This window comes from Lonchura striata, chromosome 18 (assembly GCF_046129695.1).
Source record: "Lonchura striata isolate bLonStr1 chromosome 18, bLonStr1.mat, whole genome shotgun sequence".
Lineage (NCBI taxonomy): Eukaryota > Metazoa > Chordata > Aves > Passeriformes > Estrildidae > Lonchura > Lonchura striata.
Genome location: NC_134620.1, coordinates 8698402 through 8724545, shown reverse-complemented (window position 1 = coordinate 8724545; position 26144 = coordinate 8698402). Strand labels below are relative to the sequence as shown.

Below are 26144 nucleotides of genomic sequence, written 5' to 3'. Positions count from 1 at the left end.
AATTTTGAATGCTTTCTAGTCAATGGATTTCAAAGTTTAATTTATTTGGTTATTTTATTAATCCAGTGTATAATTTTTAAGCCCTGTTGGAATTAAAATTTGTGTTGATCTTGTCTAAGCATACAATTTGAAGAGACCCATGGCTGAGTGTGCTGGCTTATCTTTATGCTATTCTTGCAATAGGTGTAATTCTACTGTAACATGCTTTAGTCTGAACAGTGAATCACAGAGTCACAATATTCTGCCTCTAAAATACAAGTGTTCATGTGAATGAGGACCAGGATTAAATTGGTAACTTAGGATGTTTTCGTGTAGACAGGCTTTAAAGGGTAAAATAACGAGGTCTTTGTGACCCACTCCATTATGCCAATAATTTGGGGGAATGCACAGTCCCTGTAGCATTAGGGCTTGATTTGAGCTCCCCCTGGGTGGAGGTGAAAGGCTTCCCTCCACTCAGCCAGTGTTTCTCAGGAGCATGTAAATAATGAGAAGTGGACTGCTGTGCTGCATTCTCCCCCAGCCCCAGCTGGGTTTTGATGAATGTGCTGCTCTGTCAGCGTGAATTATCGCTGTCTTGGGCAAGCACAAATGCAGCAGGTACTGGGGCAGCCTTTGCCCAGCAAACCTGTTCCAGCATGTCTCAGTGTGATGGACAATTAGTCCCATTCCAGGCCCAGAGCAGACACTTCTAATTGTCTGTGGTTGCATGACACAGGTTTGGGGAAGTCAGCAGATGGCTGCTTGTGGTGATTTATCAGGATTGATTTTACTTTTGGTTTGTGAAAAAAAACAGAAATTGTGTTTCATATAATAATTTTCATAAAGGTCAGTGACAGAATAAAAGTCACAAAAAGGCACAAATGGCTTATGGCAAGGTATTTACTAAAGACATGACTATCTGATGTTCTTGCCTACTACAAAGCAATTGGCTGGGACTTTGTGCAATTTGCTGGTATTAACTCTGGTTTTTCCCATAGAGCTTGCCCACCCACAGCTCCTGGCCCCTGCAAGGCAGTGTCTTATTACTTCTTCCATTTTTCTTCAGGTTCTTTCTTTTTCAGAATGGTTACACATACAATTAGAACTGTGCACATTCTGCTAAACAGTCAGATTTCTCTGTGAAAAACAGGCTGTGGATCATGTGAGACAGTATAAAATGGTTTCATTTTGGAAGAAAAAGAGTTCTGCTTAGTCAAGACCATAGAAAAACAGATTCCTTAAACCAAGCATTTTCACTGCAGTAAAATGGGAATAAGGTGTCAGTTGGGAAGCTGAGCACTCTTCACTGCAGAATCACTGTGGGAGATTCCTCCAATATAGTGGAGCTATTTGTGTGCTCGGTGTGTTTCAGATAATTTAAAAATAAAAGGTTCCTCAAGTATTTAAGGTCAGTCATTCCATGTGCCAAATAGAAGAAGAAGAGATTAAATATTCTCTCATAAATAAGCAGAAAATTAAGAATGTAACAGCTGAAATTTCTGCTGTGTGACTTGAGGATAAAAGGATGTGACAGGAAAGATCCCTCTTCCCCAGTCCAGGAGGAAATCTGGACAAAATGACCAAACGGATCTATTCCTTCTTTTACATTCATGACACTGAATCATATGCTTTCTCATGGCCCATTTCCACATTTGGAGGTTGTCACTGCTGGCTTGCAGAGTCCTCTCTTGTTGACCCAGTGAGCTCTATAGGATGCTGCCAGTTACAGAAACCCACCAGGCCATCCCCATCAGCAGTTGGCTGAAGGAGAAAATTCCCATTGGGCACCAAGGCTACAGAACACACTGACCACTTCTGTCAGCATAACAGACACCAAGAGATTTACTGCTGTTCCCAGCTGTAAATCTTTCTGAGCTCCAGCCAGCAAGATGTGCATGTCCTGAAATGTTCAGTGCCCAAGTTATCTCTCCATCATTTGTGCTGTGAAAATAGAGTATTTCATTTTCAGAGCCTGAAAGAGATTGCACTCCAAAACTCTTTAAGTAAACACTTCCCTCTGGGATCATGATCTCATTCAAACTAAAAAATGTACCCAAATTTATGATGTATTTTAATTACTATTCGTGGTACCACTCATTAAATTGGAAATTGATTGCCTGTTTCACAGTTTCCTTGTTAGATGACAAAGTGCTTATCAAGGTGAAGCAATGCAAAACTGTTACTATATATTTGGGATGATAAAAAAGCATGGTTTTTGTTGTGGTACTCATGTTACAGTGGTTGTTATAATGTATCACTGATTGTCTTTTTTATTTAAAGTTTGCTTTCCCCCATCCAAGTAAGAGTACACCTTAAATCTGTGTAAGAGAGAATCTGGCTTTGTCTGGTTTATGCTAGCAATGTACAAGGCATTACTGCAGACATCAGAAGTGTGTTTCATTGAGCTGTGAACATCATAAACAGCTATCCTAAAGATTTAAGAGGATGATGCAAAAGATCCCCGTACATAAAGGTGTTTCTCAAAATCTTTTTTTTCTCTCTCTAATCCACAGTGTGACAGCGAGAGCGATATTGACGATAAGGTAAGACTGAATTTTCTTATTTTATATGCTTGGAAATTCCCTGATAGTCAAAATAAGAATGAATTTGAAAATAACATTTTCCTTCAGTCTTCATGTCAAATTTAAAAATATCTACAACTGAATGAGAAAACGTCAGATCAGCTACTCTGTGATCTTCACTAGCTTCTATTTACAGGAAAGAGAGTTCTGTTAACATAATAGTCTTTATTGATTATTATGTGAGCATTTTGTGAGACCTGAGTTGTAACATTAGTGCTGTTTCATTGGAGGTTTCCTCTGATAACTTGTCAGGAGCCAATATTTTATATACAGTAACCTTTGAAGATGTCAGTTTTGTAATCAGTTAGAAGATGGGACCTGCCCTCCCAAGGCAGTGTGGTAACTGTCAAGGAGTGTTTTGTCATGTTGCATGCATATTTATCACAGAGCAATGATTTTTCTGACCTTCTTTTGAATACAGAGGTTGGTCATTGAAAGGTTGTAGTTTATGTATGGGGATTTCTTGTTCACCTCTGCAAGGAAAACAGACAAGTCCCACTGTGTAGCACCAGTGGCACCATGCTTTTAAACAAATATATAAAAGACTTGAGTATTCCTTGCCAGCTTCTGGCAGATCAAACCTGTTAGTCTCAGGTCAGCTCTTCATCAAACCTTTATTATATTTTGGCTGTATAGTCTCTTGCATTCATTGATGAGAAGCTGTGGCACAGAGTTCTCTCCTGGATCAGCATTACCCAAGTAAAGGCTGACTTCAGATAGCCCTGTGTCCTCAGCAGCACACCCAGCTGCATCAGAGGTTACCATGAGTTCAAGAGACTGCTCTGAAAGCCTTTTGTTAGTATTGTTAGAGCTTTAGAAACATCAGGGTTTCTTCAACTTCTTCTTTTAAAAATCCCATCAGATACTAAATATTCTTGGAGTATGGCAAAAGCTGTGTTTTGAGACGGTGGCTTGATTGAAGAGGAACATGTAAATTGTGTGTTGAATGAAAGATACTGTACATATTTTATTTTATATTCTTCTAAATTTATATGAGTATATATGTGTAAAGTCACTCACTGAAAGTACCCCTCTCCCCAAGTTCTCTTTCTTACAAGGTTACACAGCAGCAGAGCTGACAGCAGGGGTGGTGAGGGTGAAATATTATTCCCTAAAAGCTTAGATACCATGGGGTTAAAACGTTTCTCTGACTGCCCAATCAAAGGAAGTAAAAGCAATCACTTAGAAAACTGTTTAAAGATCTGCCAGTCAAACCTGAGATGAAGTTGTAAGTGACATGTAGTTTTATTATACAGCTATGCTATTAATGATTATCTAAATTACACTGGTAGACCCAGCTAGCGGCATTACATCTGAGACTGACGTTTGTTAGATTAGGTTTGACTTCACCTTGTAGAGAAGAAATTGAAATCTGAACAACATTGATTAGCTTTCAGAATGTGGGATCTGAGGTTACCTTCAGAGGAAGCTGCATTGTGTTTGGCTGGTAACTTGATGTCCTTTACAACAAATGAAAGGCTATTATAGTGTTCCTTACCATTAATATGACATTTCTTTACATTTCTTTAACTGTAATTTGACTTTCTAGGCTCACCTATTTCCCAGCTACCTTCTCCTTAAGGTGACTCTGCCTTAATAATAACATTTCTTCATAAGGAGAGCAGCACAAGATTATCATCTTTCTATCTCTTGCCTGATCTGCAGAGACGTAAAACATGACACAGTCCTGTTACATAGGTCTCTGGAATTAAGTGGGGCTGCTTTTCTTGTCAGCAAAGATGTGGGCACATGCACATAAACTCTCAGGGTTGAAGATGCTTCAAGCCTTTCATGGGGACAGTGTAAGCGCAGCGTTGCCTTCCAGCTGGGGAGCACAGGGGCAGCCTGACTCGCTCCATTGATACCTGACATTCTGCACTCCCCTGGAAACTCATCCAGTGTTTCTCTAAAACTTAACCTGACTGATGCAACAAAGAGCTGTAAAAATTCTGCTGTGACTGTCCTGAGGGACTACACTCATTTTCCTCCTCCCTGTGATGGCAAAATGTATCTCCTGCCAATGCTCCCAGGCTATTGCAGGCAGGTGGAGGATTCAGCACAGTGCCTAGCCCAGCACCAGCCTTCCCAAATTACGGGATGGGTTGGCTTCCTTCCCCACTGCTACAAAGCAATGCTGCTCTGCTGCCTGGTCAGCAAGAACCAGCGTTTTCAAGGTACACCTACATATGCTGGCACTAAGGAAGGGCAGGGCAGGAATTACTGATGTACTTTTGATTTGCATAACATTTTTTGTTAGTCATAAACAGCGGGCCAGTGTTGTCTGCATAAAACTCACGAGGAAAGCAGACAAAAAAAATTTGTGTTCAAGTACAAACTGAGTCAGCAATGAGGTAGAAGCAAAACTGAAATTTTCCACCTCCTACTTCTCTCTCTGTACCATGCTAGTAATTATCCACTATTTATTTAGTTCATAGGTGTATGGGCTATTGAGCTGCTAATGTTTTCAAACATAGATGTTAGAGTAAAATTAAGGTTTTACCTTCCCTGCATTGTAAAATATTAACACCTTCCCGATGGTTTGGTTTTTTACCTTGTGTGGGGCTCCAGGGGAGAAAAGCAATTGAGCATAGTTAGTCACACGTACAGTGTATCAGAGAGAGGAGCCATTACTTTAGTGCAAGGTACAGTCTCACAGCAGACCGTGAGTGTTTCCAAACATTGCGCTGCTGTTTTTAATAACTGGAGAAGAGGAGCTCAAAGCAGGGGACTTGTCAATCCCATCTACTTTCTGAGAACTGTCCCTGGCCAAGTATAGCCTTTCACTTCTGCATCACTGCTGAAATCTCAGAGGAAGTAAATGGGATGATACTTTCTCACACCTATCATTCTGTCTCCATGTGCTTCTCACAGAACTGTTTGAGATACCCAAACTAATAAAGTGAGCTGTCCAGCCATTTAACCAAGCGAGAAACTTAGCAAATCATGCGTTCCCCGCGATGGAAATGCAAATCCTGTTTCCTTTACTCTGTGTTCAGTGAAGGGCATTGGTTTGGGCTCTGCAGCTGTAGGGAGGGTTGCAGTGTTGCTGGCTGAAGCTGTGGAAATGATACTGTTCTTTTTGAGAGGGAGGAGGGACAGAAAGGGAGTCAGTCTGATACTTGTATTACACTGTCTCTTCTCTGTGTGCTAGCTGAGATGTGAAGCTCACGGTCCATAAACATTGTTACTGAAAATATATACTTCCTTTAATAGCAACAACAGCATTAACAGATAGCAATTACCCTTCATTTTCAGGAACTATAAAGTCTCCATTAATTCAAGATTTATGTAGTTATAGCATTTAGCACAGGAATAACACCACAGAGAATTGGTTTATACACATGTAATGAGAGAGCTTATGGCATACTTTAGTGAACATTAACATAATAGAGTAATATAAACCATCAACAGTTCCACTTATTGTCTCTTACCTGCTTTAGCATCACTGTGAAAAGTGGCTAGCAGCTTGGTAATGTGCTCTGTTAAATGGTGTTCTGCAGAAAGCCAAAAGTCAACTTGTGTAAAACAAGGGAATGAGTAATCTCTGCTCGTTACTCCAAAATGTTGCTCTCATTTTTTTAATAACAGTGTTCAAGATTGCATTAAAAAAAGGCGGCTGTTTCTTTCTTTAAAAGTAATTCAGTGTTCATGTTCTTTCAGTCTTGGACTTCTGTCTGCTCTGTGTGAAATTGTGGGTTGTCAGCTTAATTACATGGCCCCGCCATGTAAGTGAGCTCTCCAAATCAGGGGTTAGATATCAAGCATTCTTCATTTAATGTGATGCTAAGTAAAATGTGCAAAAACTGGAACTGTATTTCTAAGTTTAGTCAGTATTTACTGTATATTCATTCTGTAGTTTGTATTTTAGCTATAGCAAACAACCCCTGAAGCAGGCAAAGTTAAATCCAAGGTGGAGACAAAAACTTTTGAAATAATTTTTTCTCATGACTTTCTGCAGCAGCCCATTGAGTTCCTTAGGCTGTGCTTGTGGCAAAGTGAATCAGCCTTGCCATGCTGTAGTTTGCTAATCCCAGCGTCCCAGGAGGTGCCTGGAAGTCGGCAGCAGCACGAGAGCAGGTGCAGTTTAGCTGTGATAGATGGCAGGGGAGCAGCACTGTGGTGCTGTGATCCCTCTACCTGGGGCTGGGTTCCCATCCTGCTACGTGCTGCAGAAACACAGAACATCTCATGGGTCATGGATGAGAGGAGAGAGAAGGCACCCAGGTGAGTGGGGGGACACTGTCAGCAGCAGCACTGTTTCAGCATGCCGGCAGCCTCGTTGTTGTCCAGCTTTGATTTCCTAGGTATTAATCTAAAGGTGGTATTTGTAGGTATTAATGTTTTAGGAGGCATTTGAGAGGGAAAGTCAAGTAGCTTTATGGCAGTGAATGGGAAGTTACTCTCCGTAGCAAAAGGCACAGTGGTAAGTAGTGAGGAGGTGCTTATTTGAAAGTTTACCAAGGGAGTGATTGAATCAGACCAGTCGGAGATGGAAGCTTGCAGCAATGCTGAATGTCAGTGTTGGGAAGAAGAAGTAAGCTGTGAAAGAGTCAAAACACAAAGAGTGATAGTTTGCCATTCAGGAGTCAGAAGCTGTGTAGGAAGCAAAGCCACAGACTAGGAAAATTATCTTGCAGCAACTTTTCCGTGGCACAAGGACACAGTTACATCTGCTGTCACCAAAGGAAAGACAAAATGGTAAATGAAGGGTGAGGTAGCTTGACCAAGAATGTAGTTGTGTGGATAAACAGAGGATGCTCATTATGTTAACAAGGATATACAGGACTTAAAATATAGGTTGAATATTTTGGTGTCAGGAGTATCATGAGTCAGAGTGCTGAGAACTGTGGGCTTGAGTGAGAGAGGGAGGTGATAAGAGTAGAAGCAATGAGAAGAATAAACTGTATGGAAGATCTGGTGGATGAAATTATCACTGTTGTTTCAGCTGTGTTGACCTTGAAAGGGTATCCACAAGTCCACGGGAAAAATCACAGCTCAGGCAGCAGGAGAAAGAGATGCAATAATGAAGAGAGGCTGAGGAGTTGCTAGTTCCTGCTAGTTCTTAGCAGGAATGGTCACTCTGTGTGTGTATGTTTGTGTCTAAGATTACCCAGCAATAAGAAAAGCCCCCTCCAGCGCTATTGCTGGAGGCTTCTCTTCCTCTGCTTTTTACATTTTATCTGGCAATGGAAAAGGTGGGTTCCATCTGATTTGTTTTTGTGAGGCTGGAAGTTTAGTTCCCAATTAAGATAATCTGTATTTGCTATTTTTGAAGCCTACCCATCCCAAGGTCCCCAAACTGGTTTTGTCCATCATTCAATTGTCCTTTTCTCTGAGAAATTAAACTTGGTACTTTCCCAGAAATTGAGATTCATACTGGTTGCAGCAGAAGGGAAAGATCAGACATGGAATTGAACCGAGGGCTTTCACATGGCAGTATTTGCACTTCTGTTAGCATTACACTTCAGTCTATGACAGTTTTCAGCTGTGGCTAATAGTGAGAAATCTCCATTTGCCAGTTACTTCCCAGCTGGGTTCTCAGACAGAACTGAAGTGGTTTTTACCATAGCTCTGGCTTATGGACAGCAGTGCTGAATGTCCTTGTGGAAGTGTGTGGCTGGGCTCTGCTGCAGGCTTGGCATCCTGCAGTAGTGTTGCATATATGCATGTGCATGCACATACATGCACAGAATCAGTGCTTCTGCTGAGGTTTATTTCTCACAGACAGAAAACCCAGTGATAAAGAGTGAAAACTAGTGAGAAAGCTCTCTCCCATATAGTAATAACTGGGTAAAGACTGTTAGTTCTCCTAATGGAATAAAGCCTCTCTTTTACAGACAATCTGCATGTTGTTATTAAAAACAGATCTGCTTTTTAAACAATATCAAAATATTGAATTTAAAATAACCTTGTAGCCCTTGAAAGATTTGGGTGCTATAAACAGGCAAATGTAATCTTGTTGCCAGTGCAGGAAGACAAAAATTCACCACTCAGTGAATTTGTTTTATTTCATCATTCTCCAAGAATAGATTTACCAGAAAAATAGCATCCTCTAAGCCCACTGCATACCCAGTTCACTCTGTTGCTTTTTGGAAAATGCCATATGGGGGAGAGGCTTGGCATGCCCTGGGTTTCCATCGATCCACCCACCATGTGCATGGAGCAGACACAAAGGTTCCCACTGAGACTTGGGGCAGTTGAGTTAAGCCCTGCAAGTCCTTCCAGAGGGAGAGGAGCCTTCCAAGTTGTGCTTCTTAACTACAGCTCTGGTAAATATTATTAATAATAATAGCCCTTCTTGACCTTTATATTTAAATAAAACAAGAATGCAGTTAAAAAAATGAAGCAGAGTCAAAGCTTCAGCACCAATGTGCTCCCCTCCTACTGAGATTTTGTGGTTTTTTCTTATCCAGACAAAAACTCCAATTTTAAGTACATTAGTCTGTATATAACAAGCTGAGTCATCAGTCTGTGGTGCTCGTATTCATTCTTGAAAATGTAGAAAAGAGTTTTCAGAGCAAACAATGAGAAGAGCCTTCTAGTTTGCTGAAAAAAAATCCATCATTAATTCACATAAAAAGCTTGAAGAGATCTTATGTAGAGCTCTTGGGCACAGCAGGATAATACCAGTTCTGTTGCTAGCAGTCAGCATGTCCCTGGCTCCCTGCTTTCTCCATTGTTTAACATCTCCCTGTTGCAGTTCCCCATCCAGAAGCATTTTCTTATCTTGCCACGGACCTTGTGAAGAAATTTTTAAGATGTGAGGCAACAGAGAAGAGAGCAGTTGTGTACAGCTGTCTGCCCACATCAAGAAAAACCATTATAACATTATAAAGTAGTCTGAGTCCAAAGGGCTACCTGTGCAATGGCAGGAGCTCCTTGGAAGGTGATCAGATAGAACATAACAGAGTAGGCAGGTGATAGGAATTGGCAATTGAGTTAAGCAATTCAATTAATTAAATCGAATTATATAATTAACCGTAAAGATGCCAAGGAGATGAGAATTCTGGTGGATGCATGCTCCAATAGCCACAATTGCAGGCCCTCATTTGGCTTGCAGAGCATTTCATTCCTGTATTCCAAAATCATTTGCCAGGTTAAGTAATACAGAAGGGCACAGTGTGCAGCATTGTGTCCCCTGGGCAGGAATAAAGGATACAGCTCACGAGGGCTCTGTTCCTGCCCTGGCTGCACCTGGCGTGGGAAAATGAACCTTCCTCTGTCCTGCCCACCCTTGATGCTCAAAGCACAGTATCTGCAAACAAGATACTTTTCCCTCATCACAAAATTCAAGTTAGAATGTCGCTTCTGATTCTGTATTAGTCATTATTAATTTCTCTGTGTGTACTGTAAAGATTGTATAATTCCAGTTAATACTTCATACTTTTTAACGTTTCCTAATGGTCTTTAATACTGAGTTCTACCCAGCTGCATTTTTCTTGAGAAGGGAAATGTTCTCCTTAGCAAATGGCTTACATTTGGTTTTGTAGTCTTAGAAAGCTTCACTCGATTCCTGGTATGGGTGTTGGTCTTCCAAAGTTTCTGCATTTTCATGAGTTTGCTCTAATTTTGTTTGATACCTGTATGATTGTCTGAGGAATGTACAGTCAGTCAAAGCTGTGCATAAGTTCAAAACACAGCAGTGGCTTGAACGAAGCTTTTATGAACTCTTGTCTACTTAAGGTGAACTCTGCAGCTTTTGCTCTGAGGCACACGGTGCAGCACAGCTCCCATCATCTCTGTGTCTGGAGTGTCAGAAGCATCAGCAAGTCTGGATTACACCCACTGACGCCCAGTTTCCCACTCTTGGATGGTCAGATTGAAGTATCTCACATAACGGGCTCAGTTTCCAAGGTTTCCAAGTCTTTCCTTGGCCTTTGCCACACCTGTGTCAAAATTAGTTGGAGATCTTTGCCTAAATCTTTGGCAGCAGCTGACTTAATTTGTGGTTTACTACTCCTGACAGTTTATTGGGGAAGCAAAGCGTGCCTTCATCTCCAATAATAAACAGCCCACCCGCCGACACTTTGACAGACTTAATGGTTTTTTTATACAAAAATGGACAGACTTAATGTTTCAACTGTAGCGATCATCTGTCCTGATCTCCTTAATGAAATTAGATTAAGTGCACCTGGGAAAATGCTGAGACGGCACATTGCCTTCATCACCTTCCTTAATTTAAAACCAATTTGCGGGGAAAATATCCTCTGAAGCTGAGGGAGGCAGAGAGAAGGGGGAGGGAAGGGGATTTTAAAATCTATCTGGATAGCTACTGGCAGTTTTAATTCCTTTCCCTGCTGGCAATGTGAAATATTAACAGCCATAAGAACTGAGAGTTTAAAGACTTACTAACCTTTTTGCCTTTCTTAGGGGAAACAGAAACAAAAAAATATCTTTACCGTCAAGATCACATATAGGAACAAAGTCCAGGATATGCTGGGGCTCAGACTTGGGGCTGGGCAGGGAACAGAGAAATGGCTGAAATATGAAAGTGTCTTCTTCCAAGAGATAGACCATGTTTTCCTAAAATATACTGTAACCTCGAGGTGTTGGTGGTGCTCACTGTCTGCCTTTACCTTGATAATGATTTAGTTCTGCCGAAAAACAGTAATTTGCCCACATAGCTGTGAAATCAGCTGCAGTATGTGCAATATAATGTGACCTGGAAACGACTGCAAATGTTCCTTTGGCTCATTCTGAGAACAAGAAACATGTCTTTTTAATTAAAAATAAAACGTTGCAAAGAATAACAATAACTTTTCTTTTTCTCCATGAAGGATGATTCCTGTTCTTTCACTGACTCCACTGATTGGAAACACGCTAACAGTTAGCTCAAGGTCCTCCAGTGCTGAGGTGGTCAGAGAGCACAGTAGTCTGTGATAGGCTGGAAAGTCTCTTTATAGCAGAATTTTAAATGCTTACAGCCTTTGTTATTGGACTGTTATGGTCCAAGCTCAGCAATGATTTATCCATCTCCTGTCTCCAATTTCAGTATTGCAGGAAGAGGAAAATTCACACTAAAGATGGGCATTTTCTGCTGCTTGGAAATGGTTTTCTCTATTTGCTTAGAATTGGTTTTGTTCTTGGTGAAATCTTTCACAGCCCAGGTTGGGCAGAGATGTCCACCTCATGTCTGGCTGATCTCAGGATCACTGTGAGCCCACACCAAAAAGGGAAGCCCCATCTAACCCAGGGCTCTAGAAAAGTCTGGTAACAGGCTGGGGTTTTGTTGAGGTAATTGATGCACAGTCACTCCTGTTCCTCCAGCTGCTGCTGATCATCCCTCAGGACCTCAGTCATGGTGACCTGTGAAGAAAAAGTCATTCAGAACAACCATGTTGAAAGTCTCAGATAAATTATATTAATTAGTGAAGGTGGGGCCCCATTTTCAGAAGTGCTCCTCACCATAATCAAAGTCAGCAGTGTCCATGGATGCTCCGTGCATCCCAAAATCTGTTCAGCCATCTTCATCCACTTGACTGGTCTATCAGTGGGACTCCTTATGTAAGTAGGAGTTTGTATGAGTAGCCCAATTGCTGTCAATGAATAATTTAAATGATTTAAGCCTCAGACGTGCTTCTTAATAATGAGGGAAATCAGCCCCATATGTCCTTGTCCATAAATACTAGAATATGGGGACAAGTCACTTTTAAATGGGATTCATTTATTTTTAAATGGAATCATGATAAGTGTTTTAAAGGTAATCAAGCATGTGTCGCTATCCTGACTATTATAAATATAAAAGAATATTAGCCTAAAATTGAAGGGGATCCCATTCATATATAAACTCAATTAAGGTATCATGCAAGGATAAAAGCACACAGTAACCTTTGGTAACCAAAAAAGATTTTAAGGTGTCTGTTCTTTTTATTAATTGCCACAAAGGTGACTTAACATGTGTTATACATGTCATTATATATTATGGACACTCAGATCCCAGTTACTGAGTGACTGCAGCCATTTTCACCCCTTTAAATTTGTAGATAACCTCACCCTGCCTGTAGAAGGTGAAGTCCAAGGAAGTAAGATTTTTTTTTTGCATGTGATTATTGAGCTTGTTCCCATAAAACAACATATATCCTACCAGAAAGTTCTCCTTCCTATCCTTGTGTTTTTAGTCTCCCTTTTTTTTTTGGTGAAATATAAGTTTATTGTCCTTTTCCTATCTCTCAGTTTTTGTCTGACAGCGTCAGTGGCCCCTCCCCTGCTGTGCCTGTGCTGCTGGCCCTGGGCTGTGAGATGCCAATCTCTTGCTGGTGGTTTCTCCACGAGACAGGCTGCCTTCAAGGACCAATCTGTGGCTCTTCCCCACAAAACCTAATGAATGTTGTATATATAGGATGGTATGCAGTTAGTGATTGTTTGTATTGCTGGTGAGTCTTACATTTTAGGATCCATAAGACAGAGAATCCATATTGAGACATAGGGAAGGAGAGAAGTATGCCTGCCAGTTATTTTTAGTAGCACTATAAAGTCAATTAGAAATAAAGCAGATGTGTGCTAGAAGTTAATTCATATTAAGAACAGCACTACACTAGCTACCACTTTCATCTGGAGGCAGGTGCAAATCTGTGCTACTTGCTTGTAATGTGATCTAGTGCAACAAAAAAAAAAAAGGATCTTTTTAAGCCACCTTATTAGCTTCTACAGTTCTTAGTCTGTATGATCACTGGTGTTGAATTGATTTGTCAGTGCTGCCAGTTTGCATTGCCATGGATGTAAAGGAGGTAGGAGGAAGGACAGTTCTTGCCTGGACAATCATAGTTTCCAGCTACAATTCTTCACTGTTCAGTTGGTGAATATATTTGGTACAGTAGCAGTGCTGGAAAATATTTCAAACAGGCCTGTAAGACCCAGTGATCATTAAATCCATTCTGTCTTATAATTTCAAACTTTCTTCTCCCTCCCTACCCTGGCTCCCTTTTGCCTTTCCTCTGCCTTGTGGTCCTTTCAAGTTGATGTTCTCCAAACACAAAAAGGATTGAATGGAGGTAGGAAAGGTGATGTTGTTACCTCTCAGTGTTACTCTTCTTCCCTCCATTCGGCAGAATAACTGAGCAATGCCAATGATGTACCTAAGTCTCCTCTGCATCAGTGTAAATACTTGAAGTGGAGTGAGAAGTGGATTAAGCCTGTGCCCTGGTGCCCTGCTAGGACCCGATCTCGGTTTTCACTCCCCCACAAACACACAAGCCCAGGGGCGCTGGGATGGTGTTCGGAGTCGGGGCTGTGGCAGCACAAGAGCCATTTCTTGTGGCTGAGTGCTGAAACTCGCTGTTCTCTGACCTTCAGTTGTGGCTGTGTCTCAGGCTTGTACCTTAGGCAAAATTCCCATTCATCGTGCCATTGTAAAGAGCAAACATTGGGGGGGCAAAATAACTCTGCGGCGAGGACTGGATAATGTAGTTCAAGCCCATGGCCTAATTCCTCTGATGATGTTGTTTAAAACATTATTTTCTCATTACCCTTTGTGAGCTGAGCTTCAGAGCTCTCCATTAAAAATAACAGCAGTGACTTGAATTAATTGGTTAGAAAACATTTCTTCTCTCAGCCGTGTTCCACAACAAAACCTGAGGAAGCCAAGAAAAATGCTGGCCCAGATTTGGAAGAAGTTTTGTTTAGAGGCCTGCAGTCTCCACATTGCTCTGCAGACAAACACACACATCCCTGGGTCTGTTGTAACTGGGTTTACAGGAAAATAAGCCAGGCCGGCTGCAGGGCTCAAAAACAGTTGCTTGCCAGATTCTGATTTATTTGACAGCCTCCATAATAAAGTAACTATTTGTCTAACTCTTCCTGATTAGTCTGAAGAGGTTCTGCCAATCTGAAAAGGATCGACTAGTCAGGAAACCACTGGTATTTTGGCTTTTTTTTTTTTTTGTCTTTAAAGGCTGTGATATTATTTGTAATAATTTCTCCTTTATTAAGTTTGGCATTTCAAAATTATTCACTGCTGCAATGTGAACATTTTCCACATCAACAATAAGTCTATTACGGAGAAATTTACAAAAACAAAATGACTTCATATTGCTTGCAGATGTATTCGGTAAAAGTAATTGTTTTTCACTAGATTTTAATGTTTCTAGGCCTTTGTAAACATAATGCCTAAATACTTTTATTCAATAAACGAGACCCATTCAGTAATTGCTTGCACATTTGAAGTCCAGTAAATAAGGAGCAGATTTCGACCAAAATCTGTGTATCATTTAAGCTGCTTAGGTCACAGCCCTAAGGCAGAAAAGAACTGGTGAGAAACTTGTGTTTTCAGAAGTGGAGAACTGTGACTTCAGAAACCAAGACAAATAAGCCCCATTTCTCTTTAATTAGTGGATTCCTGCTTTCTTTATTCTTCGTTCAGTGAGGCTGGGAATTCAAAGGAGGCTGGAGATGTTAAGCGTTCTGTTCTCTGGACTTCCTTTATAGTCTAGGGATACCAAAGTCCTTGAGGCTCCATTGGAAATCCCATCACACAAATCCATATTTCTTTCCTTGAATGCATTGTTTTCAGGTTGGAAGCACCATTGTGCATAGACAGAGAACATACAGACATGTGGAATGGAAATTGTGGCTGGTGTCACTAACTGTGTGCCTTGGTTTTATGTGTATTAGGTTTAGTATGTACTAGTTTTTAAAAGCCAGAAGTATGGGAGACCTCATTGAAGCTAGGAGAACCTCTAGGAAGCATCTTGTTGTCTTCAATTTGGGCAAAATGTCAAAACTTAAAACAAAAAAGGCAGTGCATGAATAACTGGATATTGCTTGTCATGCAAGAAAAATCACTTACAGAGCAAAGTAGAATCCAGAAATAAAATTGAAATAAAAACAAACAAATACCACATGTATTGTAGTTTTTGTGTGAGACATGTTTGGTGGAGTCCTTAAATCAAACAGCTTACAGACTGCATTGATGAGCTCTCACCGTGCCTGAGGAAAGTAATACCCAGTGAAGTATTTTCTGTGGTGGTTTGTTTTCCTCTACAGATATTTTACAAGGCATGAGGACCTTTTAATGGAATCAAGGAGGGGAAAGGTCTAAAAGACAATGTGTAGTTGTTCTTTGGACCTTGTTACCTTCTGTTCTCCAGACACTGTATTCCCATAGGTGAATCTTTGGCCTGTTCAAAGGCAGCAATAAAATCCTGTTTCATTTAAGTATGACCAAGATTTCAGCTAGTATCAGCAAGAATGCACCTCACTGTCCCTTAGGCCATCGTGTTCTTTTAACATGGGTGCACAGGTAAGCAGTGGCAAAGCTGGCTTTTCTCTGGATGAAGGTGTGTGCAGGAATGGGCAGTCATCTCTTATGACACTGGGGATGTGGGGTGCAGCAGGTCACACTGACCCCGTTCCAGGTGACAAGTCATGAAAAAGCAGACTTTTTGAGTAAAACTGGTATCAGTATTTGAGTAAAACTGTATCAGCCCTTAACCTTCTGCTCGTGTGTATGACAAGGTGTTTCCCTGCCATCGCAGGTCATTCCAAGCCAGCTCGCTGCATGTCTGATTCTCTCTCCTTTCCCCCCTCCTATCCAAAGAACAACAACCCTAAAACCTCATAAAGCTTTGCAGCTGTTTTCACACATAATTAAATTGTCCTGGGTAATCCTTGCCGGTGGCCTTTGGTACAGTGGTGGGGGAATCGCATTGAAGGCACCGCCATGATTTGATTACTGGGATTCCTGGCCACATCAGCTGCTCCACGAAGGCCTCTGTGATGTTTCCAGGCCTCAGCAAAGCTTCACACAGGGAAGAGACATTCCCTGTTCCTCATAGCAGCCGCCTCTGCCTGCATAGGGTGGAGGAGACACAGAGCAGGGAGAGGAGCTTTAGACTCTGTACCTGTGGCTTGGATGTTGCTTGTGAATCTTCTCTGTCAGACCTCTGAACAGGCTGCTGTGATCTGTTCCATGTAGAATTTCCCTTAGGGGTTTTAGATTTATCATTTTCACTTGGCCAGAGGTGTGTACCTGCTCTTCCACCTGCACTTCTTCCTCTCTTGTGCCTCTAACTTGGTTCTTGTGCCTCTGACTTGGTTCTTGCTTTATCAGATATTTAATATTAAAGAATAGTGTGAAAAACATTGAATCAAAGGAAATAAGGGGTGATTTGAAGTGACCCTTCAGCATCAATAACTGTGGTTTTCTTCTGGAGTTTGCAGAGGCTGTAGCATTTTTCAGGGCAGGAATGAGCTGGAAAATATTCTCTCCTTCAGAAAAGCCAGGAAAATCAGTATAACAAACAGGGACATACCAAAGCCTTTTTCTCTCACTGGGTAGTCTCTCTGGGGAATTATATATTTTTATATATGTATGGCCATGATACATTCTCTTTATTATGTCTCTCAGCACACAGCACCACTGCTGAAAGTACTTCCATTCACTTGTTATCTAATCTCTGTCATCAGAGGTCAATGGATACAGCCCAAGGTCCTCCCTTGGCTTATTGCCAAGCAAAAGCCCTGCATCCCTTGAAAAAGCCTGTTTCAAATGGAGTATAAACAGGGACTTGCCTCACACACACTGGCCAGGAATCCAGGTTCTTCAGTGGTACTTTCCTGGGTCACGATAGTCACTCGTGCAGCTTTGTCACTGATTCCAGAGGTGTCTGTTGGTGATGCTGGATGTGACCTGTGTGTTGTATCAATGCCCCCAGGAGCTCTGGCCAAGGACTATATCCTCACTAGGTCACAAAAAGGCTGTCCCCACTACAGGCAGCTCATGTAGCAGGGAGAAGGCAGGAGGGAGTGTGCACAGGCTCTAAAGAGGTCCCTTATATCAGCAACAAGGTGAGGAGTGGCTCTGTCACACCTGGAAGGCCTAAGTGCTGTGTGCGGCATTCCATTAAGGTACATTTTGAGAAGAATAAGGAGGCAGGTCTGTAGGTGTCAGTGGGAAACTCCTCCCAAGGGAGGCTGGAAGAAGGCATGGTCCAAGAGGTGGGTGCAGGAGACTGGTCTCAACCTGCTCCCACTGTGGTTGGGCGTGGAGATGCTCTCCAGAGAACTGGAGAACGATGAGAGGAGATGCAAAGGAGGTGCAATGTTTTGTGCAGTAGCTGTGTTTTGCAACTACCTTTGTAATTAGAGGAACAGAAGCTTGTGTCCTAAGGAAAACACCCAGGTTGATAGGCTATCCTATCCTGCAGTCTGACTAGACATTTATGCATGAAGGAAGGTCACATCATAGTAATTGGATTACTTAATAAATAGCTGGATGTGAGCCTGTTACAGATGGGGAAGGCTTGCAGGGCACTCCCACTTCTTTAATTGCTGCTTTAGCCTGCTGGTAGGAATTGGGAGGTGTTGGGAAATGACACAATAGCAGTTTCAGGAGCATTGCTCATGAATCACTGTCTGAGTACATCCTCTACTCTAGTCTGTGTCATGCAGCAAGGGGGTTTTATGACTATTTTGTTTGTTCCTATGATTTATTCCTAGCTTTCTTCTGAAGCTGCCAAGGCAAGGTAAAAGATGCTTGTCTCTCAGTGTGTTCTTGTAAGTCTAAAGTTCAGGGTTATTTTCTAAAGGCAAAATGAGCATGGAAAATCTTGTCCAATCTCTGCAGAATTTTTTTCCTTGAAACAGCATTTGTCTTTGTCATGTGCAGCTGACTTCATTCGCTGCTTGAAGCTTCTCACTGGTAAGCTTTACTGTCATCCTGGATACACAAATTATCCTTGTTTATTTTGGAATAGCTTTGGAGACATGTTCTCTTCATTCTGCTCAAAGTCACAGAACACAGAGGCCTATTCCACCCTTCTGTAAACAGGATGAGAAGGAAAGCCAGATGTCAAGGTTATCCTACAATTTATACCATGAAGCCCTGCTTTCACATGCTTACAATCTGCCCAGACTTTGTCATTGTGAATTTCCTTATTGAGAGTCTTCTTCAGACTGAATTATTTGGGTGAATTTCAGCTGAAACATTTCAGCAGAGTGGTATCTTCAACTTAGTTCTCCTTGCTGCCAGCACGGATCTGGAGCAGCGAATATGGTAGATGGCAAAAGAACATCCGTTTACACTTACAGCTTTTCCTGCTGGCATCCAGCAGTGTGGAAGAAGATGACAGGTGCTGCAGGGTGGAGGTGTGGGCCTGATGTGGTGTTGGGGAACCAGAGCCTGTGAAGGGATTGCTGAGGAAATGTGGGAGCCAGATTTTGAAAACAAAACACTACCAAAGCATGTGTGCAAAGGGGAGCTAAACTAAGATCGCATGGACAGCCCAAAGTACTTTTTCCCCAGATTTTTTGAAATGCTTTGCTTTGCATCTTTAAACATTTGCTTTTTTCATGCCTGGTTTTATGGCAGTTGAAATAAGTGAGGCTATATAAAAAGCAGTATTACATTTTGCATGAGCCAAAGAGCCATCCTAAAGTGAGAAGCAAGAAAGTGTTTCTCAAATGCCTGTGTATGTTGTTGGGTGCAAACAGATGTTCTGTATGTGAAACTTGGATAGGAACACAAGTTTAGCAAAGCCTTCTCTCATCTTTTGCTGTTGCTTTTAGGGATGTATCAGCTTTCCAGAGATCAGGTTCTGCAGATGGTACAAACCATTGTTTTTTCTTAACAAGGTTTGCCAAGCTTGTCCCTGATTGTAAACCTTTATTTCCTGTAATTTAAACAAATGGTGCATTTCAGTATTTCTGCTAGCTGACTAGATGGAGGCCTGGTTCATCTATACTGCTGCTTTTCCCAAAGCTACTGCATAGCCCATAATGCTGTATGCAGTTCTCAGCTTTGTTCTGAATACTTCCACAATCTCTTTCATGCCAACCTGAGTCTGAAAGAGCATTTGGGTAAGTTTACAAACCATCAATGTTTGAGTGGATTGGCAAAAAGCAAGGCAATTGTTTCTAGAACTGACACTGCTTTCCAGAAGAGCAGGCATGTTTGAGATGATCTCTGGCTTTGTGTCCATATCAGGTTACTCAGAAAAATTAATGGAAGTCAACTAAAATAATAAAGCCAAAAGCCAAGTGAAAGCATGTCCATGTGGACAACGCCTTTTGTGGCATTTCATTACTGAACTGATCTGTAAGGGTCTGAAGTTGTTTTGAGTTGTGTAACTATTTTAACTAATCTGCTTTGTCTTTGAACCTTCGCTTGCCTTCCTTTACCATACCTGTATTTTGGGTATCATAACACTGGTCTGATGCTCAGAAAGTTCTGAGCATTACCTCTGGTTAACATTCATTCTTCCTTCTAACCTGTCTTACTTGCTGCTTGATGACCCATTAGGCAGCTGTTTTTAATGAGCAAGTTAACTACTAGTTGCAGTGCCATGATTAAAAAAACCCCAAACTAAACAAAACACTTAGCTTCTGAAAGTGTGGGTTAAGTTATTCACAATACTTTTTGTAAACTTCTTCTTAAGAATAGTGAATTTTTGTAGCTGGTGGCCTCCTTATCTTGTCCTGCAGTGTCTTTGGTAAACAGGGAGAAAGAAGACAATGTTTGCTTCTGTTTGAAAAACCCCAAATTGGGCAAATTATTGTCTAGAACAGAGATTTCATCAGATACTTGTGGTCAGCCGGAGAGATTTGCACAGGCCTCAGACACCTGCATAAGAAGAGCTGCAAAACCTGTTGATGGAATGAATGACATGCAGGGACTCTACCAAAACTCTCCTTAGATTTCAGCATAAGTGAAAACAAATGTTCTGCTGTAAATATCCCCCAGGTGAATACAATTTTTCTCTTCACAGCTTTGAAACACGCTTCAGGCTAGAGAGGCTCCCTGGAGAGGGAATTTAGCGCTCAGAGCTAAAGGTCAGGGTCAGGTCACTCTGCTCCATTTGAAATTTGGCACCTAGGTACATATGGCAACTGCATCATCCTAGGGGCTAATTTGCCAAATCAGATTGCATCCTCTTTCATTGCTGTGTGCCAAGCTCTTATGTCAGTCTACTCCCTGCAAAGTTGAATGTAGAACATCCAAGAGCTTCTTGTAGCACCAGCCACTTTCAGCAGCTGAGCTCCCTTGGAAGAAAACCAGAGCACACCTACCTGATAATATGAACAACATTTACATGGTGGTTTTGATTTCAAAACTTTATTAAGCATCAAAGGCAAAGTTGCACTTGACCCTTGGAGGCATTTACAAGCAGCTCTCTTCCTCGCTCATGCGCAAGGGCCGTGGGGTGAGTGGATGGAATTGTGAATTCCATAGAGGCGGGTGCAGACCGTGGCTCACAGCCTCTCCTGTGAAGCCAGCACCTCCCAGGAGTTCCCCAAGAGCTTATAATCAAGGCACAGATGGATGAGAGAAGGAAGCAGAGACACTGGAGAAGGTAAATGGTAAGGATAAGGAGCATTTGTTTGGCTGAGTGCAGAATCCACGATGCTCTCGGCGTTATCGCGCTTCATTCAGAGTCAGGTTATTACAAAGCCCCACTTGGGATGCCATGGTTATCTTTACACTACAAGTTCTAGCAGCTTAATTAGGTTGGTCTGGGATAGGAGGAGATTGGCAAAAACTCCTGCTGAACATACAGTTATGCTGAGAAACTAGTTTTTTCCCAGTACAGCTTTGCTTTGATAGGTGTTGTCACTGGGATGAGTGTTCCCAGCATTAATACACATAAGTTGTTGAGAGTTTCTAAACCTAGATGTCCTTTCTTCAAGGCAGAAAAGGGGAGTCATGTAAGTGAAACAAGGGAAGAACTGCAGTGAGTTTCTGCCAGTGATTATACTGAGATTTGGGATGGTTTTGTTCCTGCTTCTGTACCCAGGCAGCTATAAAAGGCATCTCTGTTGTGTCAGTCATCTGGATGCTTTTGCAGAGGCTGGGGCAGGGAGGCCGCAGGGGAGGGCAGAGGAAATGCTGAGATAGAGGGGGAAATTTTGGAAAACCTAGAGGGTGCTGGAGGCTTCAGCTTGCTTCAATTAGTGGAAATCATTGTGCACCTCCTTCCCTCACTGCCTCCCTTTGATTTTTCTTAAAGGTGTAGTGCTAGAAACAGATTTAATCATGATACCAAAAAAAACAGGAAATGCAGTCTGTAGCTTTTATGATTATTCCCTCAAAAGGGCCTTGGAGATTTTAGCTTTCCTTTTCTTCTGGTCTTGGAGATAGACATGTTCATATAACCCTACTCGTTTATCATTCCTATCAGTAACATGCCTGCTGCCAAATCCGGCATTTCCTGATACAGAGGCTGTGCCTAAAAATCGCCAGCTCTGAGGGGCTTTTGAGGATGATGGCTGTTTTCTCTGCAGGTGGGTGTGAACAGTGCCTGCTGGATAATGGTGCACCCACCCTTTGCCCTCTGTTTCTGCTGAGCACTCACTTGCCCTGATTTGTAGTGCTCTCCAATCCTGTGCTCTTTTTTCCTCCCCTTTTTCAACATGACAAAAGGTTCATGTGTTTAACCTTCAGAGGCATTATTGTTAGTCTGTGTTCCTCTTGCCAAGAGGATGGGGATGTTTCTGACTAATGAAGTCCAGGAGCAGGATGGGACTGGACCAGAGGGTTGTGTTTATCTACTATGGCATCCTCACCACAGTCATGCAGTTGGGAGGAAAGATAATCTTGTATTTCGAGTGACTGAAGCCTCCTAACAGGAGATAAAAATACCTCTCAGAAAAATAGCTGGCTAAATATCCATTGGTATTATGCTGTGTCCAAAAGTCAGGGAAGAATTTTTAGCCTGTCAAGCTACTGAAAGTAAATGTGAGCCATGTTTTACCCTAATTCAGTAAAATAAAAAACAAGCCAAAATGTTTTGTAAAAATTAGTCTTTGATCTTTCCTAATGTGCAGCCTGTGTTAGTGGTCACAGCTGTCCAATTCTCTCAGCCTGTTTCTGTTCTCCCTGATGCCATTTTTACATTGGTGCAGTTTTCAGTGGTGTCAGTGGAGCGGTTCCAGATTTATACCAGCAGTTTGGCAAACCTCAGATGTTTAAAAAGCATGAGTCAGGCTCCAGAAAATAATGTGATTTTTCTTAAAAATCATTATTTAGAACAACACGTTGGATTAGGGGTATGGTTTTTAATTTTATTTTGAATGTTTCTGCTGATGGGTGCAGCAGATTCTCTTTAACCTGTCTGTGAGGTCTGGAAGATTAGTTTGCAGTTGCCAGTGAAGGTTGTGACTCCTGCTTGTGCACAGCACTCCTTTATAACTTGTAAACTTGGAACTTTTAAAGAAGAACTTTAGTCAGATATTCTTCTTGCTCTCTGGGCAGCACTTGGAGGGAAGTCTCTTTTCTGGCCCATGCTCTGAATTCTGACACGTATATAAAATGTGATAATTTTTCAACACAATTAATAATCACAGTTTTAATCAACATAATCAATATAACAGTCATCAGTATTTTATATTAAAATCCTGAGAGTTGTCAGAATTGCATTTCAGTAAGAACCAAATGCATTGATTCACCTCTCTGTTGACTGATTTTTACCAAGCTTGGAGACAGAACACAAAGCATCCTACCCCAGCAATTTTGCTTTTAGCTTGGAGCCACGACACCAAGAATGCAGCCAAGTGCTGGATTCCTAGTGAGCTAATATTTTATACTCCTGGTTGGATTAGTTAAACTGCTCGGCAGGAAAGCCTGTGTGTGTGTGCGCTTGCACGGATCTAAACAAAGCTCCTCTCACACACACAGGAAGCCAGCCAGCTACTCCATTGATTGTGGGTTTGTCTTTCTGTTGCCCATGCCTGTGCCTTTTATCATTTATTTGGAAAGTTAATGAAAACAAGCTTAGTACAAGGAAAAGCACCCAGCAGAGCAGCCATCAATGCTGCAGAAGTTTCTTCTTGCCTGCTCATAATTAATGCCTCTTCCAGCAGAGAGAGACTTAATGTGGCAAAGCCAGCCAGCATATGCATCAGTCTGCTGGAACGGTGATTATTGAGAATGGCTGGGAGGGAAAGCTGCCTTAGGTAGAAGGAAGACAGCATGTCTTACCTTGTGTCAAGGAAAGTGTGAAGACCATAATTTTTTGAAAAATTATTTTTAAAAATTATTCTTTCAGCTGTCACAATGACACCATCAGCCCTGGGTAGTGCTGGCTGTGCTGTAGAGCTGTTCTGAGAGCCCTAACGTGTATTAGCAGTCTAGTCTGGCATGCTGGTGCACAAATGCCACTTGTGTTGGTTAAAAACAGTGAGCCAAATGTATTTTGGAAACAAAGGATGAACCCAGTATGGCATCTCTGGTTAGTGTAAAGCATGGACTGAGTGAACTGGAATTAAATATGCATTGAGATTAATGAGGAAAGTTGTAAGCAAAGCAGAGGAGTGATGGATGGTGATCTCCACTGCACATCTCCTGGAATAAATGTCATTATAATTCATGCGGTTCATAGCACCAGGCTTAGCACAAACTCCTGCAGCTCTTGGCCTTGGGCTTTGGAGACACTGCCCCACCCAGAAATGCCTTCAGCCATACTCAGACCAGCATTTTTCTGCCGTGAGATTTTAAAATTCCTGGGTAGATGGTGAGTTAATGACCCGGCAAATTAATTGCTTCATGAGGCTGCATTAATAATTGATATTCTCCTTTTCATATTATATACAAATGCTGTTCAGCATCTGCAACTAAAACAGGCAAAATTACAAAATTGCTTATAATCCCTCACTGAGCATGCAGCTCTGGCAGGATGGGATGAGTACTCAGGTACTGCTTTTAGTGCTGTACCAGGGAAATCAATTGTATCAACAGGATCTGAAGTTGCAGGAAAACTTGCTGCCCAAGGGGTAATGAGAGGTCACGTTTTCAGATTAGGGGTTATGCCTTCCTTACAGGAAGCTAAATTTTAGTTGATACCTGCCTGGTGTCTGGAGGAAAGAGCTGTGAAAACTCTGACTTGAATCCACACCAGCAAGAGAACACATTTATTTGAGAGGCCTTATCTGCACAGAGTATTGCTGGTTGTATGACTTTGTTTTCTCAATACATATTTCTTATTCTTGCAGCTCTACCTTTGAGACCCCCTGATAACAAATCACTGTGACACTTAATTGTCTGGGACTTTCTCCTTTCTTCAGAATATTAAATGAGGTGGTTTAAACATTAAGTGCAGGAGATCACTGATGGGCCTCTGTTAAACTACTGTAGTGCTGGAAGAGATAACTAGAGATACAGAGACATGTTTTCAGGAAAAAATAAACATTTCTAGGAGGAGGTGGATGTGCTAGTGACTGGTGTTTAATGTGGTGTGAGGTTTGATGGCACCTGAGTCGCAGCCACGTCTTTCCCCTGGCACTGCCACCATTCTGTGTTTGTGCCCTGAGCTGCTCCAGGAAACTCAGCTAGCTGAAAAGTTGGAGGTTTGTTTGGCTTCTCTTCATCTGGGACAGCTCTGGATTTCTGTGTTATTTCATGAATTCCAGTGCTGGCACTGAACAGGAGATGGGAACGTGCAACACACAGTGAGGGAGCCCACAGTGTTTAAAGCTCCTGTGGCAGAGCATCTAGGTATCAAAGATGGAGGAAGTTTATTTCTAATCAACCAGTCTTACATTTCAATCAAAGAGTTTAAATTTATACACATAAATAATTCATGCAGTTATTATGCTCCACATTCAGAATGCGGAACACACATTAACTTGTCCTTGTCCCACTCTAACAGATATGCAAGTGTGATCATCCCTGTTTTATTAGGGGAAAATGATTCCAAAGGTGAGATCTTGGTGCATTAAAATTCATACAGACCCCCCCCCATTGCAACTAGATTTTCTCTTGAAATAACTGAGGTGTCTGACTGTTGCTCTGAGGGTAGTAGTGGCACTTTCTAGCTCCAGTGCAATGATTGTGTCACAGAAAGGATATTAGGGTAGTTATGCAGCAGAAATAAGTGAGTGTGGCATTGCCTCAGTGCTCCCAGGAATTAATAACCCCACAGGGATGTGAATGCCTTACCTGCTTTGCCATTTTTAGTCCACGGGGCAATGCCACCTCTCATCTGAAAAACAGAGATAAGTGTGATCACTAATGCTTTATGCTAAGAATGTATATCCTTGCCACTTATAGAAGGATAAAATTTATTATTAAACTTGATTGTGTTGAATTAAAAAAATTTGGGTAGTTCCTAAAAATATTCTTTCATACGATATACATGAGTAAGCCTTTGGCTTGGAGAAGAGTGTTGTGCCTTTCCAGTTGCTGCTCAGTTTTGTGTTGTTCTAATTCATTTTCTTTGTTTGAGTTTTTTATCTTGGCAAGATCCCGACTTGTTATTTCGCAGTTTGAGGAATTAACATTTCCGTTTGATTGAAGATATAATTTAATATTATATGTAAACATTGTATTGCAGCAAATGTCACCTAAAATGTCTAAAGTAGACTTCAAATCTGTACGAATAATGGGTGAGTCTTTCAAGTGTTTTGGAGTAGCCGTGAGTGATCCATCTTCCCTTGCTATAAAGCCCCTCAGTTTTAAGGCTGCGCCTTCTTCACTTCAGGCTCCTCATTGTTAGCAATCCACTCAGAATGCACACCACAAATCACTGCTCCTGGCTCACCCTGAAGAGCTGGCTGACACAAGGTCCATGCCTTCCTGGCCAGGCTGCAGGTGGAGCTGGAAGCCCAGCCCGATATGGGGATTGTCTGGCACTTCCCTTGCAGGGCTGTTGACAA

At 41.7% G+C, this 26144-nt stretch overlaps 1 protein-coding gene across 18 annotated transcripts in view; it reads left to right on the top strand.

Moving 5' to 3' along the window:
- Positions 1-26144, top strand: part of FBRSL1 (fibrosin like 1) — a 501938-nt gene that overhangs the window by 328944 nt on the left and 146850 nt on the right. For all 18 annotated transcript variants that reach the window (XM_077787180.1, XM_031506236.2, XM_077787189.1 and 15 more), the window contains one exon: positions 2493-2522. In XM_077787180.1, coding sequence (XP_077643306.1) covers positions 2493-2522 — 30 coding nt within the window. The remainder of the gene's footprint in view (positions 1-2492; positions 2523-26144) is intronic.